This window comes from Chiloscyllium punctatum, chromosome 2, assembly GCF_047496795.1.
Source record: "Chiloscyllium punctatum isolate Juve2018m chromosome 2, sChiPun1.3, whole genome shotgun sequence".
Taxonomy (NCBI): Eukaryota; Metazoa; Chordata; class Chondrichthyes; order Orectolobiformes; family Hemiscylliidae; genus Chiloscyllium; species Chiloscyllium punctatum.
Window position 1 is genome coordinate 144,948,359 of NC_092740.1, and position 14,172 is coordinate 144,962,530.

The following is a 14,172-nucleotide window of genomic DNA, read 5'->3' on the forward strand; positions in this document are numbered from 1 at the left end:
CTGGAAATATGCAGAGGCCTCCCTAGCTCAGGCCCGAGTTAAATTGCAGTCAGGTCTCTTCATGTTGGGATCATGGAGGTGCCAGTGCGGGTAAGTACTAAAGGCATCTGCTGTCTGATTGACAGTGAGCAAAGGTAAGAGTCACTCCCAAGTAACTTCATTGCAAAACATTAGCAAACTGAGGATAGGAATAATTGCTAAACAACTGTTATTGCAGCACAGGTCACAGCATCAAGGATTTGACCAGACAACAACCTGTATTATAAAATGTACCAAGCCCTTGTCCAAGCAAGCAATTAGCATCAACAGCCTTTACCTTCACATCCACCAGGTAGATGTTCACCATGCTGACCTTCTCACACTCAAAGGTCAATTCCAACTTCCGGATGTTGTTGAAGTTTGTTAACTGGTTTATAATATTGAGTTTGCTGTTAATAACTTGGCTGATACCATACTTGGCTCCGACCAACAATGTGATAAATGATTCTCTGTCCTGCAGCTGAAGAAGTTGCATTTCATTAGAAACTTATTAAAAAAAGTCGAGTTTAAAAAAATGAGCCAGGTTTCTGTTTCTCCCTACGTACCAGAAGGGTTGCGTTAAAGGTCTTCCCTCCATATGCTCGAAGATCACTCAGTATGTTCAGGTAATTCAGCCGGACTTGTGCCGTGGATATCAGTTGCTTCAAACAGAATGAGTGTATTTTAATATACTGGCATGGAAAGTTATTTTAATGAAAAGATGTCCCCAGCAGCGTTGCACTTTTGGCAACATTTATCAAAAATGGTCAAAGACATTCAATGGAAAATAATGGGAATCCCGCCTGGAATTTTCTAACTAGTGATTCAGTACAATGACAGACAACACCTATCAGCAAATCAGGTTATGCATTGGCAGCAGGTATGGCCCTGTGATTACATCCTCTTTAAACTCAATCTTGCATGTTAATAAAGACCCGACAATAATTCTCTCCTTCAATGCAAAAAACATGATTTTCAGCATTTCCTTCCCAGACATAATTATAGTTCTGAATTTTCAGATGTCTAGTTAATTTGCCATCTTCACATTTTGATTCCATTATTTACCAAACTAATCCAGTTGAGTTTATTATCATAAAACAACGAGGCACACTTCCTCTGATTTGAAAGAAATTAATGGAAAATCTATGTGAAGAATACATTTTATCTTTTATCTTTGTTGCATGGATTTAAATAACTGCTTTACAAAAAAAAGTTTTAATATCAAATAACCAATGTATATTCATGAAGCTCAATTTATCAAAGATATTCTTTATATTGTGAACAGTTAGTTTTCCTCCCTAAAATGTAATGTCCTGAACGTCTGCAGTTAACGCTGGGGATCACAAAGTGGCTGATAGATAATGATGAGCAATTTCAGGGGCTGATCAACTTCAATCTTTCATACACAAAAATATTGAAATGCTTAACTGGGCTTACAATATGAGAAGATTTAATTAAAACTTTTGACCTAATTATAAAATATGCATCTTTGAAACTGCAATTCCCAAGAAAGCAATTTTGTTTAAAGCACTCTTTACCAACAAGCTTCAACTTAATAGTGCTGGTTACAGTGGAATTTCCTACATCACTTCACAGCTGAGTAGGGGGATGTCTAAAGAGGGGCAGCAGAGGTAGAAGCAGTGGAGGAAAATACACAACTGAAGTCTCTTATTGAGGAATACAGCAGCAGAAAAGACAAACACATGACGAGGTTAAAAGGATATGGACTTGGAGGTCAAGTAGGAAAAGTTTCCTCGAGAAGTATGAGACCATACAGGGATTGTAAAAGTGTTATTAAAATGCAGTATATGGATAAAAAAATCGAAGGGTGAATCAGGATAAAGGATAATTCTGCACTGGTGCTAAGATTATCTTGAAGCACTTAGGATGAGAAGTAACTTACAGGCACGCATTAATGATTGGCTGACTGATAGAGGAGGTGATAGCCTAGTGGTGTTATTGCTGTTTTGTTAATCCAGAGACCCAGATAATGCCCTGTGAACTATTTGAATCCTGCCATGGAAAATGGTGAAATTTTAATTCAATAAATATCTGGAATTAAAGAGTCTAGTGATGATCATAAATCTATTGCCAATTGTTGGGAAAACTTCATTAATGTTCTTCAGGGACAAAGCTGCCATCCTTTGATGGTAGGTTCTTTACTCAGCGAGGTAAAAACAATGACTGCAGATGCTGGAAATCAGATTCTGGATTAGTGGTGCTGGAAGAGCACAGCAGTTCAGGCAGCATCCGATTTCGAAGCTACTTGGATGCTGCCTGAACTACTGTGCTCTTCCAGCACCACTAATCCAGAATCTTTATTCAGCGAGTTGTGAGTTCATGGAATGCCCTGCCAGTAGCAGTGGTGGACTCTCCCTCTTTATGGGCATTTAAGCGGGCATTGGATAGGTATATGGAGGATAGTGGGCTCTTGTAGGTTAGGTGGGCTTGGATTGGCGCAACATTGAGGGCCAAAGGGCCTGTACTGCGCTGTATTTTTCTATGATTGAGATGTTAGATATTCCACAAAGAGAATTAAACAAGATTCCATGGTACGATTTAAAGAACAGTAGTGGCCAATATTTACCACTCAGCCAACATTTTATCAAGATACCTTGGTTAGTTATCGTGTTGTTGTTTGTGGGAGCCTGTTTTGTGGAAATTGTTTGCTAGGATTCCTGTCCTATAACAATGACAACATTTCAAAACAGGTTCACTTGGTCTGAAGTATTTGTGACTTGTTTTGTGAAAAAGAAAATTGTTTAGTACATGTCTTTCATTCCTTTAAACAGGCCTCAATGACCTTGGGTTAAGGGATAACAGTTCAGATTCTGCCCTTTATGAGGGCCATTAACTCAGGCTGGATTCAAGGTGGAGGCAAATGGAGAAAATAGAGAGTTTAAAAAGAAATGTGATCCTTGGACACAATGAAGCTTAATTTCAATACAGCGCAGAACAGGCCCTTCGGCCCTCGATGAAGCTCGATTACAAGAGGGGCAGACCAGTATGTGTCATCTGCCAGTTTTATGGGTTTTTTTTCCTCTGGGTATGACAGGGCTTTATTGTGATGCCCCCTACAGTTGAATACAGCAACCATTCACGACCAGGTTCCCATATGAGGAAAGGCCACTTGGACAAAGCACCAAGGAATGAATAATGGCAGCAAAACCAAAAACTCGGAATGAGCTAACAGCATCAGGAGATGGAAACAGAGAAAACTGCAAAAGTTTATTTTCTCCTCCTTTAATAATTCACGAATACAGATGTGATCTGAAATGCAACTCAGACACATATTTAAGAGGCTTTAATAAGTAACAAATAAACATTTCACTGATTCTTAGAAGGCAAAGAACATTCACACTTTACACCGGCCTGCTTTAGCAACAGTATTAAAGTGTAAAGGGAAATATTTTCCCTTCAGTATAAAACTAGAAACTTTTGCACTTGGGATAATAACCTCTTCACATGTTCCTACATGTTTCAATGAAGTCACCTCTGACTCATCTAAACTCCTATATAGGTCCAGTTTAGTAAAGCCCTACACTAATCACAATGCATTAATATCCTTCCATACATATGGTGATCAGTATTGTACACAGTGCAGTAAACAGATTCCATAATCGTAATGTGCAAATGAACGATAATTATTTTGCTTGTTTTCTTCATTGAGAGCTATCACAATGCCAGGGACCCGGAATCAGTTCCAGCCTCGGGAGACTGTCTGTCTGGCGTTTGCATGTTCTCTCCGTGTCTGCGCAAGTTTCCTCCAGTTTCCTCCCACAATCCAAAGATGTGCAGGTTAGGTAAATTGGCCATGCTAAATTGCCTATATTGTTCAGGGATGTGTAGGTTAGGTGCATTAATCAGGGGTACATATAGCGTCATGGATAGGGGAATGGGTCAGGGTGGGTTACACATCAGAGGAACAGTGTAGACTTGTTGGGCCTAATGGCCTGTTTCCACACTGGAGGGACTCCATTCTATGAAATCTCCGGAGAGCAGGAAGGGACCTTGGTTTAATGACTCATTCAACAGATGGCACCTTAAGCATTTCAGCATGCCCTCATTACTGCACTGCAACATCAACCAAGTTACTTGTTCTCAAGTCTCCAGAATTGGACCTGATCCACAATGTTTTTGACCAAATGGCAAGTGCGCTACACATCGAGTCATGGCTTATGAAACAGCACAATTTTATAAAACAGCAAAACCACCAAGAAAGCTGTAAATCTGAAACAGATACCTGAGAAAGTTGGAAATATTCAGCAAGTCAGGTAGCATGCTTGGAGGGAGGAAAACAGTTAACATGGGGAATGCTTTGTCAGCACTGAGAGCACTTTGAGATGTAACAGTATTTAACCAAGGCATAAAAAAAACTCAAGGGTACATGCAGAAAGAGCATCTGTGATTGGGTGGAAAGCAGTAAAGATTAATCTTTTTTTAAAAACTCACTTTTACGTCTGGATAGCCGGTTATACAGAATTACCTTTTGTCCTGGTGCAATCAAGCTATGATTGTTCTTAAGGTGATAGTTAATACCCTTTCTGATATCTTTCTGTCTCATGTTATCAAGCAGAGTTGGTGAGACAAAATTCTCAATTCCCCAATCCTTCCTGAAAATAATAAGATTGCATTTAAAACTATTTAACTCCAAATCATAGAATTTTACAGTACAGAAAAAGGCTATTTCACCCATTGTGTCTGTACTGGCTCCCAGAACAGCTATGATATTTATGACATTGGAAACTATCCCTCCAAACCACTTACCATTCTGACTTGGAAATCCATTGCCATTTCTTCACTGTCACTGGGTCAAAATCCTGCAATTCCAACCCTAAGGGCATTGTGGGTCAATCCACAGTACGTGGACTGCAGCAGTTCAAGATGGCAGCTCACCACCACCTTCTCAAGGGCAACAAGGGATGAGCAAGAAATAGTGGGCCAGCCAGCATCACCCATGATTTATGAGTGATTTTGTTTTAATATCTCGTGTTCAATTAAGTAATAGTTGCATCTTCTGCACAATGATGGTGGAGTTGGAACAAAGAACCCTACCTCATAGAGCCATCTGGTGATCTGAAGCTGCAACTACATTGCGACAGTTGCCGTAGAGATTTCCAATACAGGGAGTGTCTGGTTTGCAAATGGGTTCCATTCTGGAGTTTGTTCACAAGTTGGTTTGTACACAAGGCAGCACACAATGCAGGACAATGGAAAGCAGCTATTCATAAGTACAGGAAATGTTTGGCTATCTGGTCGTTAAAGTTATGAACATGTAATGGAACATATTCATAAGTACAGTCAGTTCTGCTATAATGCTATTGTTCTGTTCTTGTGCAAACCTGTGTTATAAGAAAATCACGTAATAGCAGCACCATTTAAACTAATGGGGCCATAGTCGTGTTATACTCAAAAGTTCACACTATAGAAACAGTGTCCCCAATTCGTCAATTATGTTATAGCGAATTCACATTAACAAAATGCGTGCTATAGCAGAATGATCCGTATGAGCATTCTTAAGGTGGACGTTTGTAAATCAGGGATCCCTGTAAATGATTCGGAACCTTGGGACATCCCAAAGTGCTTTATTGCTAATAAAGTACATTTAAAATATGGTCACTGTCATGATAAAAGAAACATTGCAGTTAATTTGTACACAGCAATTGCTGACACACAGCAATGAGAACTGAAAACCTGATTTTGATGAGCAATAAATATTGGCTAGAAATATCCAATGCATGTTGGATTTTTAAAAAAAAACTCTTGTTTTCTCAGGAAGAATATACCAAGTACTGCACTTCTGCTTCCTAGTTGTGAAACCTGAAAGACTTCAGAAAAGACTTGCAAGGATATTGCCCGGGTTTGGAGGGTTTGAGCTAAAGGGAGAGATTGAATAGGCTGGGGCTGATTTCCCTGGAGTGTCAGAGGCTGAGGGGTGACCTTATAGAGGTTTACAAAATCATGAGGGGCATGGATTGGGTAAATAGACAAAGTGATTTCTCTGGGTGCGGAGGTCCAGAACCAAAGGGTGAGAGGAGAAACATTTGAAAGGGACCTGAGGGGAAACTTTTTCACACAAAGGGTGGTGCGTGTAGGGAATGAGCTGCCAGAGGAAGTGCAGGAAGCTGGTACAATTACAACATTTAAAAGGCATCTGGAAGGGTATATCAAAAAGAAGGGTTTAGAGTGATATGGGCCAAGTGCTGGCAAATGGGACTAGATTAAGTTAGGACATCTGGTCGGCATGGACGGGTTGGACCAAAGGTCCGTTTGCATGCTGTACATCTCTATGACTCGACGACTCTATCAGTGGACTGCTGTTACAGCTATTGAGGTCACACTGACAGGGTCTGGGAGTGAAAGGTGTCTGGGCCTGTTTTTGTGTCAGTAGAGATTGATGCTAAATTGACTTCCATTCCTATCCTAATTTAAATTCGGGTCTGGATGAAATTTAAAGAATTACGAAGTGCCAGGGAGTTAGTCTTCAAGTAGATGACTAAAAATAAGAATCTAGGATTAATTACACTTAAAGAGTAATTCTATGACATGTTAGTGAAGTAACTCATAACTGAGAAGTTCCTCTCGCCTGGAGTTTCACAAACACTGAGTGCTGTCAATGAGGAGTGTCCTTAATGAAGGGTCGAGTTGCTAAACTCATGCAAACAGTGCCTCACCAACAGCAAGTTCCTCCAAACAAACACCTCACTAGCTCGGAATCTTATGAACAAGGTAACTGACTAATAAAGAATCTCCTTAATAAGGAGTTTCAATACAAGGAAGACTAGCTAATGAAGGATCACACTAATGGGAAGATTTGCCAATTAAGCAGCTCACTAAGAAAGTGTCTGACTGATGAGATGGATTATGAAACAGGGGTCTTGCTATCAAGAAGTCCAGAAAGTGCCGTGTGAACATAGTGTGGTGTGAGGTGCAGCTGAAGCACTGCCCAGTTCAATCTGCTGAATGTATTGACTCACTCAATGTACTTCATGGAGACTTTCTGAGAATGGTTGGAGCTGAGGATGCATTCCTGAATTTGCAGTGCTGCGAGACGGATAGCAGTGATGTATTTCATCTCCATCGCAAACTTCTCCTGCAGCACATCATTGCAACTCTGTAAAAGAGATTACTAAAGGCAACACACAGCCATCTAGAAAATATCCACACAAATTGCCACCACTTACAAATGCTTTCACAAAATTACAGAATAGAATAAAACTATGCAACAGAAAAATGCCCCTTGGTCCATCAAGTATGTGCTGGTCAAAAACCCCTTTTCCAGCACTTGGTCCACACCTTTGTCTGTCTTGGCTTCGCAAGTGCATTGTGTTGCTGCTGGTCCTTTGAACGATCTGTCCAGTTAAACCAACACCCTAGTTCTTTCCTTATAGCTCTACATATTTTCTTTACAACTACATATCCAAAACTAATCAAAGGCTCTGTGGTACAGTGGCAGGAGTTTTGGCTACAAGTCCCATCTGCTCCAGAAGTGTGTAAAAACACCTCTGAGCTCTGAAGGGAGGTGATCATCTAGTAGTACAACTGAACTGTTAACCCAGAGACCCAGATAATGTTCTGGGGACCTGGGTTTGAATCCCACCATGGTAGATGCTGGAAACTGGAATTCAATAAAAATCTGGAATTAAAAGTCTAATGATAACCGTGAACCATTGTTGGTGAAAAACCCACCTCGGTCACGAACATCCCTTAGGGAAGGAGTCTGCCATCCTTAACGTCTGGCCTACTTGTGACTCCAGACCCACAGCAATGTGGTTTGACTTTTAACTGCCATCTGGACAATTCAGAATGGGTAACAAATGTTAGCCTAGTCAGTGATGCTCTGATCCCATGAATTAATTTAAAAAACAGGTTGAACAGAAATTATCTACAAACACTAAACAAATCTTACTGTCAAACTACATCCACCATTCTTTTTCAGGCAGTGAATTCCAGATTATAACACACTGAATATAAAACTTTCACCTCCTTTCTCTTAAATTATTTTTCTGCTGCATGGAATCCTGAGATTCCTGCAGTATCTTCCAGAACCGGAAGTCATTGAAATCTACAGGACTTCTGAGAGGGAGCATTGTTCATCTGCTCACTGTTCTTTTACCTTAAACCAGTGCCTTCTGGTTAGTAACCAAAGTGAAAATGGTGAAAACAGTTTCTTTTCATTTACTCAGTCAAAGCCACTTGTATTTATAGACACCCGTATTAAATCTCCCCTTAATTTTCTCTGCTCTACAGAGAACCACCTCACTTTCTCTAGCTGCTACAAAACTCAAATTACCAATCCCCATATGTTAACTATAATTTTAACCATGAATACAGAAAATCTCACAAATACCAAAATTGTTGGATGTACGAAAATGAAGTCAGTCTAGTTCACCATCTGCAATCTTGCTATACTAATTGTACAATGATAATGTTACTATTAACTAATCATGGTAATTCATCCCTAACTATTAATCTACAACAGATGCAGACAACACGTGTGCAAAACCACTGGAGGTGGGGATTTTGGCAGATCCAAAGTCACCCATTTCTCCTAGACCGGTCACACTTACCAAATGTCATGTTTATATGACACATCCAAAGTTGCTATTGTCTGAAAGTAATCTATTTAATTTTTATGTGAATCGCCCAAGCTGATTTACTCCACTCCCTTAGAGGTATGTTCCCCAACGTCCTCATTGAAATACTTTTAAAATTCATTTAGGGGATGAGGGTGTCGCTGGCCAAGCCAGCCTCTAATGCACATCCCTTAATTACCCAGAAGGTGGTTTCAGAGTGAACCACATTACTGTGGGTCTGGGTCACATGTGCATAGTTTCCTTCCCTGAAGGATTTTAGTGAACCGGATGAGTTTTTCCCAACAATCAACATTTGACCCTTAATTTCAGATAATTCAAATTCCACCATCTGCAGTGGCAGGATTTGTTCCCAGGCTCCTAAAACATTAGCTGGGGTCTCTGGATTAATACTCCAGTGATATTAGCACGAGGCCATAATCTCCCCTAATGTACTTCAGAGTATTAGTTTTGAATATATTCCACTTTAAGTGCAGAATACGTCCTCCGGCTTTATCACTCTTGGGAAACAGAACCTTATTTGGTGTGTGGTCAGTCATGATTATTATAAGCGGCTTACCATGATCCTTATAATGGGCTTACCATGAACCTTCATGTCAAATAGATACCTGTGAGTAGAGGTATTCAAAAGTAACTGGATCATCTTGTAAAAGTACAAGTGGATCTCTTGGCAGGAAACAAACCCTGAAGAGGCACCTATAATCACGGAGCTCTCGCTTCTGGACCACCTGTGACAAGGTAGAAAACATTTATATCAGGAATTAACTTCTTATTGTCACACTGTGGAAATAATCAACAAAAAAATTTCTTTAAGCTTATGTTTTAAGAAGAAGCATTTTGCACTGGGTGGTGTTGTGAAACAGAGGAGGGAAGCTTCTCTGGATACATTTGTTGATATCAGCCTAGGTTTCCTTTTGTTAAATAGAGGCCCAGTCCCCAAGTTCTTTAATTACTTGCAATGCAATGCTATTTTTAGCAGTCTCAATAAAACTTGTTATTTCTATGCTGAATCAATTTTCACATACATTTTGCAGTTGAACATACGAAACATAAGCATTAGGAACTGGGGAAGGCCATTTGGTCTTTCTAGCCTGCTCTACCATTCAACAAAATTATAATTAACATGTACCTTAACTTCACCTTCCTGTACTATCTCCATATCCCTTTGTTCTTTTAGAACACAAAAATCTGCCACCCTCTACCTTGAATAGGCTCGATGTCAGACCATCCTCAGCTCTCCAAATACAGTTATCCAAAGATTCACGACTCAACTCTCTATCCCAGTCCTACTTGAGCAGCATCTTATTCTGAGGGTGTGACCCTATGTCCGAGATTCACCAGCCACGTGGGAACTTACAAAGGGGGGGAGTGACAGCCAAGGGGAAGGCTCTCAATGTGGACACGGCACCTGAAGAAGGATGGACCACCACTCTCTTTCCTCCTATCTTTTAACCAGTCTGCCTAAAGAAAGAGCTGACCCATGCCAAGTATATCATGGCATCGCCATTTAGATCAAGTTAACAATTCCAAATGCCTGTTATTTTCTTTTAAAAATACAGTCTAGTTGCTGATATTGGCACTCACTCATGTACCTTCATTTTATCAGGAGCAGGTTGGAGTGGACAGGAAGGCAGTAAATTAGCCACCTGTCATATTTTATGTTACATGGGACATTAAGAACAGTCCCATGGATTTCCATTCTATCTCCTCACATTCTTCTGAACTTCAAGAAACACTGAATTCATTTACTCAACCTTCCAACATAAGACAATCACCTCATTCTAGGAACCAGTCTGACTGGTCAAAGCCCCTCTTCTACTGTCACATCCTTCCTTCGGTAGATGGACCCAAACAGTACACAGTCGTTTAGGTGTGACCTCACCAATATCTTGGAATTGTTGTGCGAAGACTGTTTGACTCCTGCATCCAATCCAATTTTTTATCCAAAGTGAACATACAATTTGCCTTCCCAGAAAAGTGATTACCAGGAAATACCACAGGTAATGCAGAGAGACATCTTCTTCACTCCTATGTTGTCTAATATTGATCAGCATTTCTGAACCAGAATTTGATAAAGCCAAGAGATGCTGCTTTGTTCAAATTCCATTTACAAAGTCTCCAAAAATAGAACTTTTCTTTAGGCGTCAGCAGATGGAACTATTTAAAATGCCAGACTTGGACAGCAGTCCAATGTTAGGTAACAAAGCCAACAGATATAGAGGCAAAACAGAAGTTGACTGGAAGAGCTCAGCAGGTCTGGCAGCATTTGTGAAGAGAAATCAGAGTTAATGTGACCCAGTGGGTCCAGTGACCCTTCCTCAGAACTGATACAGAGGACGGTTAAGGGTTTCATTCTGTAGACGTACATGTGGGTAACTTTAGTTGTCTACTTAAAAGCTTGCAAACTCTCAGGGATATCACTCCCTCATGTACACAGTCCACAGAAACCCCAACATACCTGCTCAATGATTTCATCATCATGTAAGAGATAGACCTTGGTGATACTGTATCGTTCCTCCAAAACCAGGGCAAAATGTTCAATACAACGGATGGATAACTTTGACTTCAGGGTGAGGATGATATCCTGTCAAATTGCAGAAGAAAGGGACAACAAAATTAATTTCTTATTGCCTTTCTGAATTTCCTGTTGAAGATATACGGTCTTATTACCTATCCCCAACTTTCACTCACACAATACTCTTCTTCTATTGGCTGATTCCTGGTACGAAGGGGTTGAGTTCTCAGGAGCGGCTAAACAGGTTCGGCCATTATTCACTCGAGTGTAGAAGAATGAGGGGTGACCTGACTGAAACATATAGGATTCTCAGGGGACGTGAAAGGCTGGATGTTGAGAAGATGTTTCCACTTGTGGGGGAATCTCAAACTCGGGGACATAGTTACAGAATGACATGGAAAGGAATTTCTTTTCCCGGAGAAAGGTGAATAGCTGAATTCTCAATCACAAAGAGTTGTGGAGTTGAGATCCCTGAAAGTATTTAAAGAAGCACTAGGTAGATATTTAAAATATTAAGAAGTGAGCATGAAACAGGAGTTGAGGGCTGGAGCAGATCAGCCATGATCTTGCATAATGGCAGGGTAGGAGTGAGGGAGCTAAATGGCCTACTTCTCCACTTGTTCCTTATGCTCTTATGATCTAAGAAGACTCCTAAGGCAACATGATTATAAGCATTGCTGAAATAAGAAGGAAATAGTGTTAAATCATCCCTAACGTCCTGCCTTACTCACTGCCCAAGTCTGCAGTCCCTGTTCCATCCACAGTCTACATCCGCTCCTCCATATCTGTGGGAACCCCCTGCTCGATCCAGTGTCCCAACCCCATCCTCCATCCACTCTCCCAACCCCATCCTCCACCCACTCTCCCAAACCCCCTTCTCCACCCACTCTCCCAAACCCCCTTCTCCACCCACTCTCCCAAATCCCCTTCCCCATCCACTCTCCCAAACCCCTGTCACCACCCACTATCCCAACCCCCTTCTCCACCCACTCTCCCAACCCCCTTCTCCACCCACTATCCCAACCCCCTTCTCCACCCACTCTCCCAAACCCCTTCTCCACCCACTCTCCAAAACCCCCTTCTCCACCCATTCTCCCTAACCCCCTTCTCCACCCACTCTCCCAAACCCCCTTCTCCACCCACTCTCCCAAACCCCTTCTCTACCCACTATCCCAACCCCCTTCTCCACCCACTATCCCAACACCCTTCTCCATCCACTCTCCCAAACCCTTTCACCACCCACTATCCCAACCCCCTTCTCCACCCACTCTCCCAAACCACTTCTCCACCCACTATCCCAACCCCCTTCTCCACCCACTCTCCCAAACCCCCTTCTCCACCCACTCTCCCAAACCCCCTTCTCTACCCACTCTCCCAAACCCCTTCTCCACCCACTATCCCAACCCCCTTCTCCACCCACTATCCCAACCCCCTTCTCCATCCACTCTCCCAAACCCTTTCACCACCCACTATCCCAACTCCCTTCTCCACCCACTCTCCCAAACCCCTTCTCCACCCACTCTCCCGACCGCCTTCCCCACCCACTCTCCCAGCCACCTTCCCCATCCACTCTCCCAACCTCCTTCCCCACCCACTCTCCCAACTGCTTTCCCCACCCACTCTCCCAACCCTCTTCTCCACCCACTCTCCCAATGCCCTTCTCCACTGTTCCAACCCCCTTTCCCATCCACTCTCCCAAACCCCTGTCCCCATCTACTCTCCCAATCCCCTTCTTCATCCACCCTCCCAACCACCTTCTCCACCCACTCTCCCAACCCCCTTCTCCACCCACCCTCCCAACCCCTTTCTTCACCCACCCTCCCAACCACCTTCTCCACCCACTCTCCCAACCCCCTTCTCCACCCACCCTCCCAACCCCTTTCTTCACCCACCCTCCCAACCACCTCCTCCACCCACTCTCCCAGCCCTCTTCTCCATCCACTATCCCAACCCCCTTCTCTACCCACTCTCCAAACCCCCTTCTTCACCCACCCTCCCAACCGCCTTCTTCACCCACGCTCCCAACCCCCTACTTTACCCACTCCCCTAACCCCCTTCTTCTCCCACTCTCCCAGCCCCCTTCTCCACCCACTCTCCCAAACCCCTTCTTCACCCACCCTCTCAAACCCCTTCTCCACCCACTCTCCCAGCCCCCTTCTCCATCTACTCTCCCAACCACAATCTCTCTCCAATGTCCCAAATCCCTTCCTCATCTATTCTCCCAAACCCCTTCTCCATCCACTGTACCAACCCTCTTCTCCACCTGCTGTCCAAACCCCCTTCTCCATCCACTCACTACATCTCTTGCTCTATAAATTGTCCAAACCTATGCACCATCCACAATCCTGGTGCCTAATATATCGACTCAGAGGGCATGAAGTTCCTGTTTTTTCTCACACTGGCTTTAGGTGGTGAGTAACGTACCCCTACCCTTGGCTGTGAAGACAGTCAGAGCTAACTGGTAAGCCTGGGTGAGTTTCCTGGCCCTTCATTGGGCTCAATGCTAGTATCCTGGGTTGTCAGAAACTGCCTGCCAATCAGAGGCTAGCAGCCTTTGAGTCCTGAAGTCAGGCAAGGCCTGCTCATCATGAGATCCAGCTGCAATAACACAAGTCTTCTTTATCTTCTTGTCACAGGGTGGGAAGGCGATGGGGGATGGTCAGGGAGTTCAGAGGTAGATGCCATTTGGGGTAACTGGAGATCCCCTCCCAATCCGGCAGCGAGGTCACCCTGGTTTTCCAGGGAAACCAACCACCAGCAGGAATGTAAAGAGAGAGACGTCGAAGGTGGTCATTTGAGGCTCTTCAGTGGCCAATAATTGATTACTTAAGACCTTAGCAGATTGAATAGGTTGCCCATGGACCTTCTTGACTAGAACTAATTGGTGACCAGACGTAAAGGGTTGGGGGGGGGGTTACCATATCTCCCAGTACCTCTTCCATTGGCAGGACAGAGCCCATTGTAATTAGCAGTCGTTCTTGTTTCCCTTTCTAACATCTATTGTCTGTCCTGTTCTGTCAACGTCTAAAAGCTTTTGAAAACTTT

At 42.8% G+C, this 14,172-nt stretch overlaps 1 protein-coding gene across 1 annotated transcript in view; it reads right to left on the minus strand.

The window, feature by feature from the left end:
• The window catches only part of LOC140492521 (FERM and PDZ domain-containing protein 1-like), a 31,756-nt gene that overhangs the window by 12,230 nt on the left and 5,354 nt on the right, over positions 1-14,172 (minus strand). Inside the window, 6 exon segments of the mRNA XM_072591452.1 lie at positions 317-499; positions 585-680; positions 4,505-4,631; positions 6,996-7,132; positions 9,221-9,340; positions 11,071-11,256. Of these exon segments, the coding sequence (XP_072447553.1) occupies positions 317-499; positions 585-680; positions 4,505-4,631; positions 6,996-7,132; positions 9,221-9,340; positions 11,071-11,256 (849 nt within the window).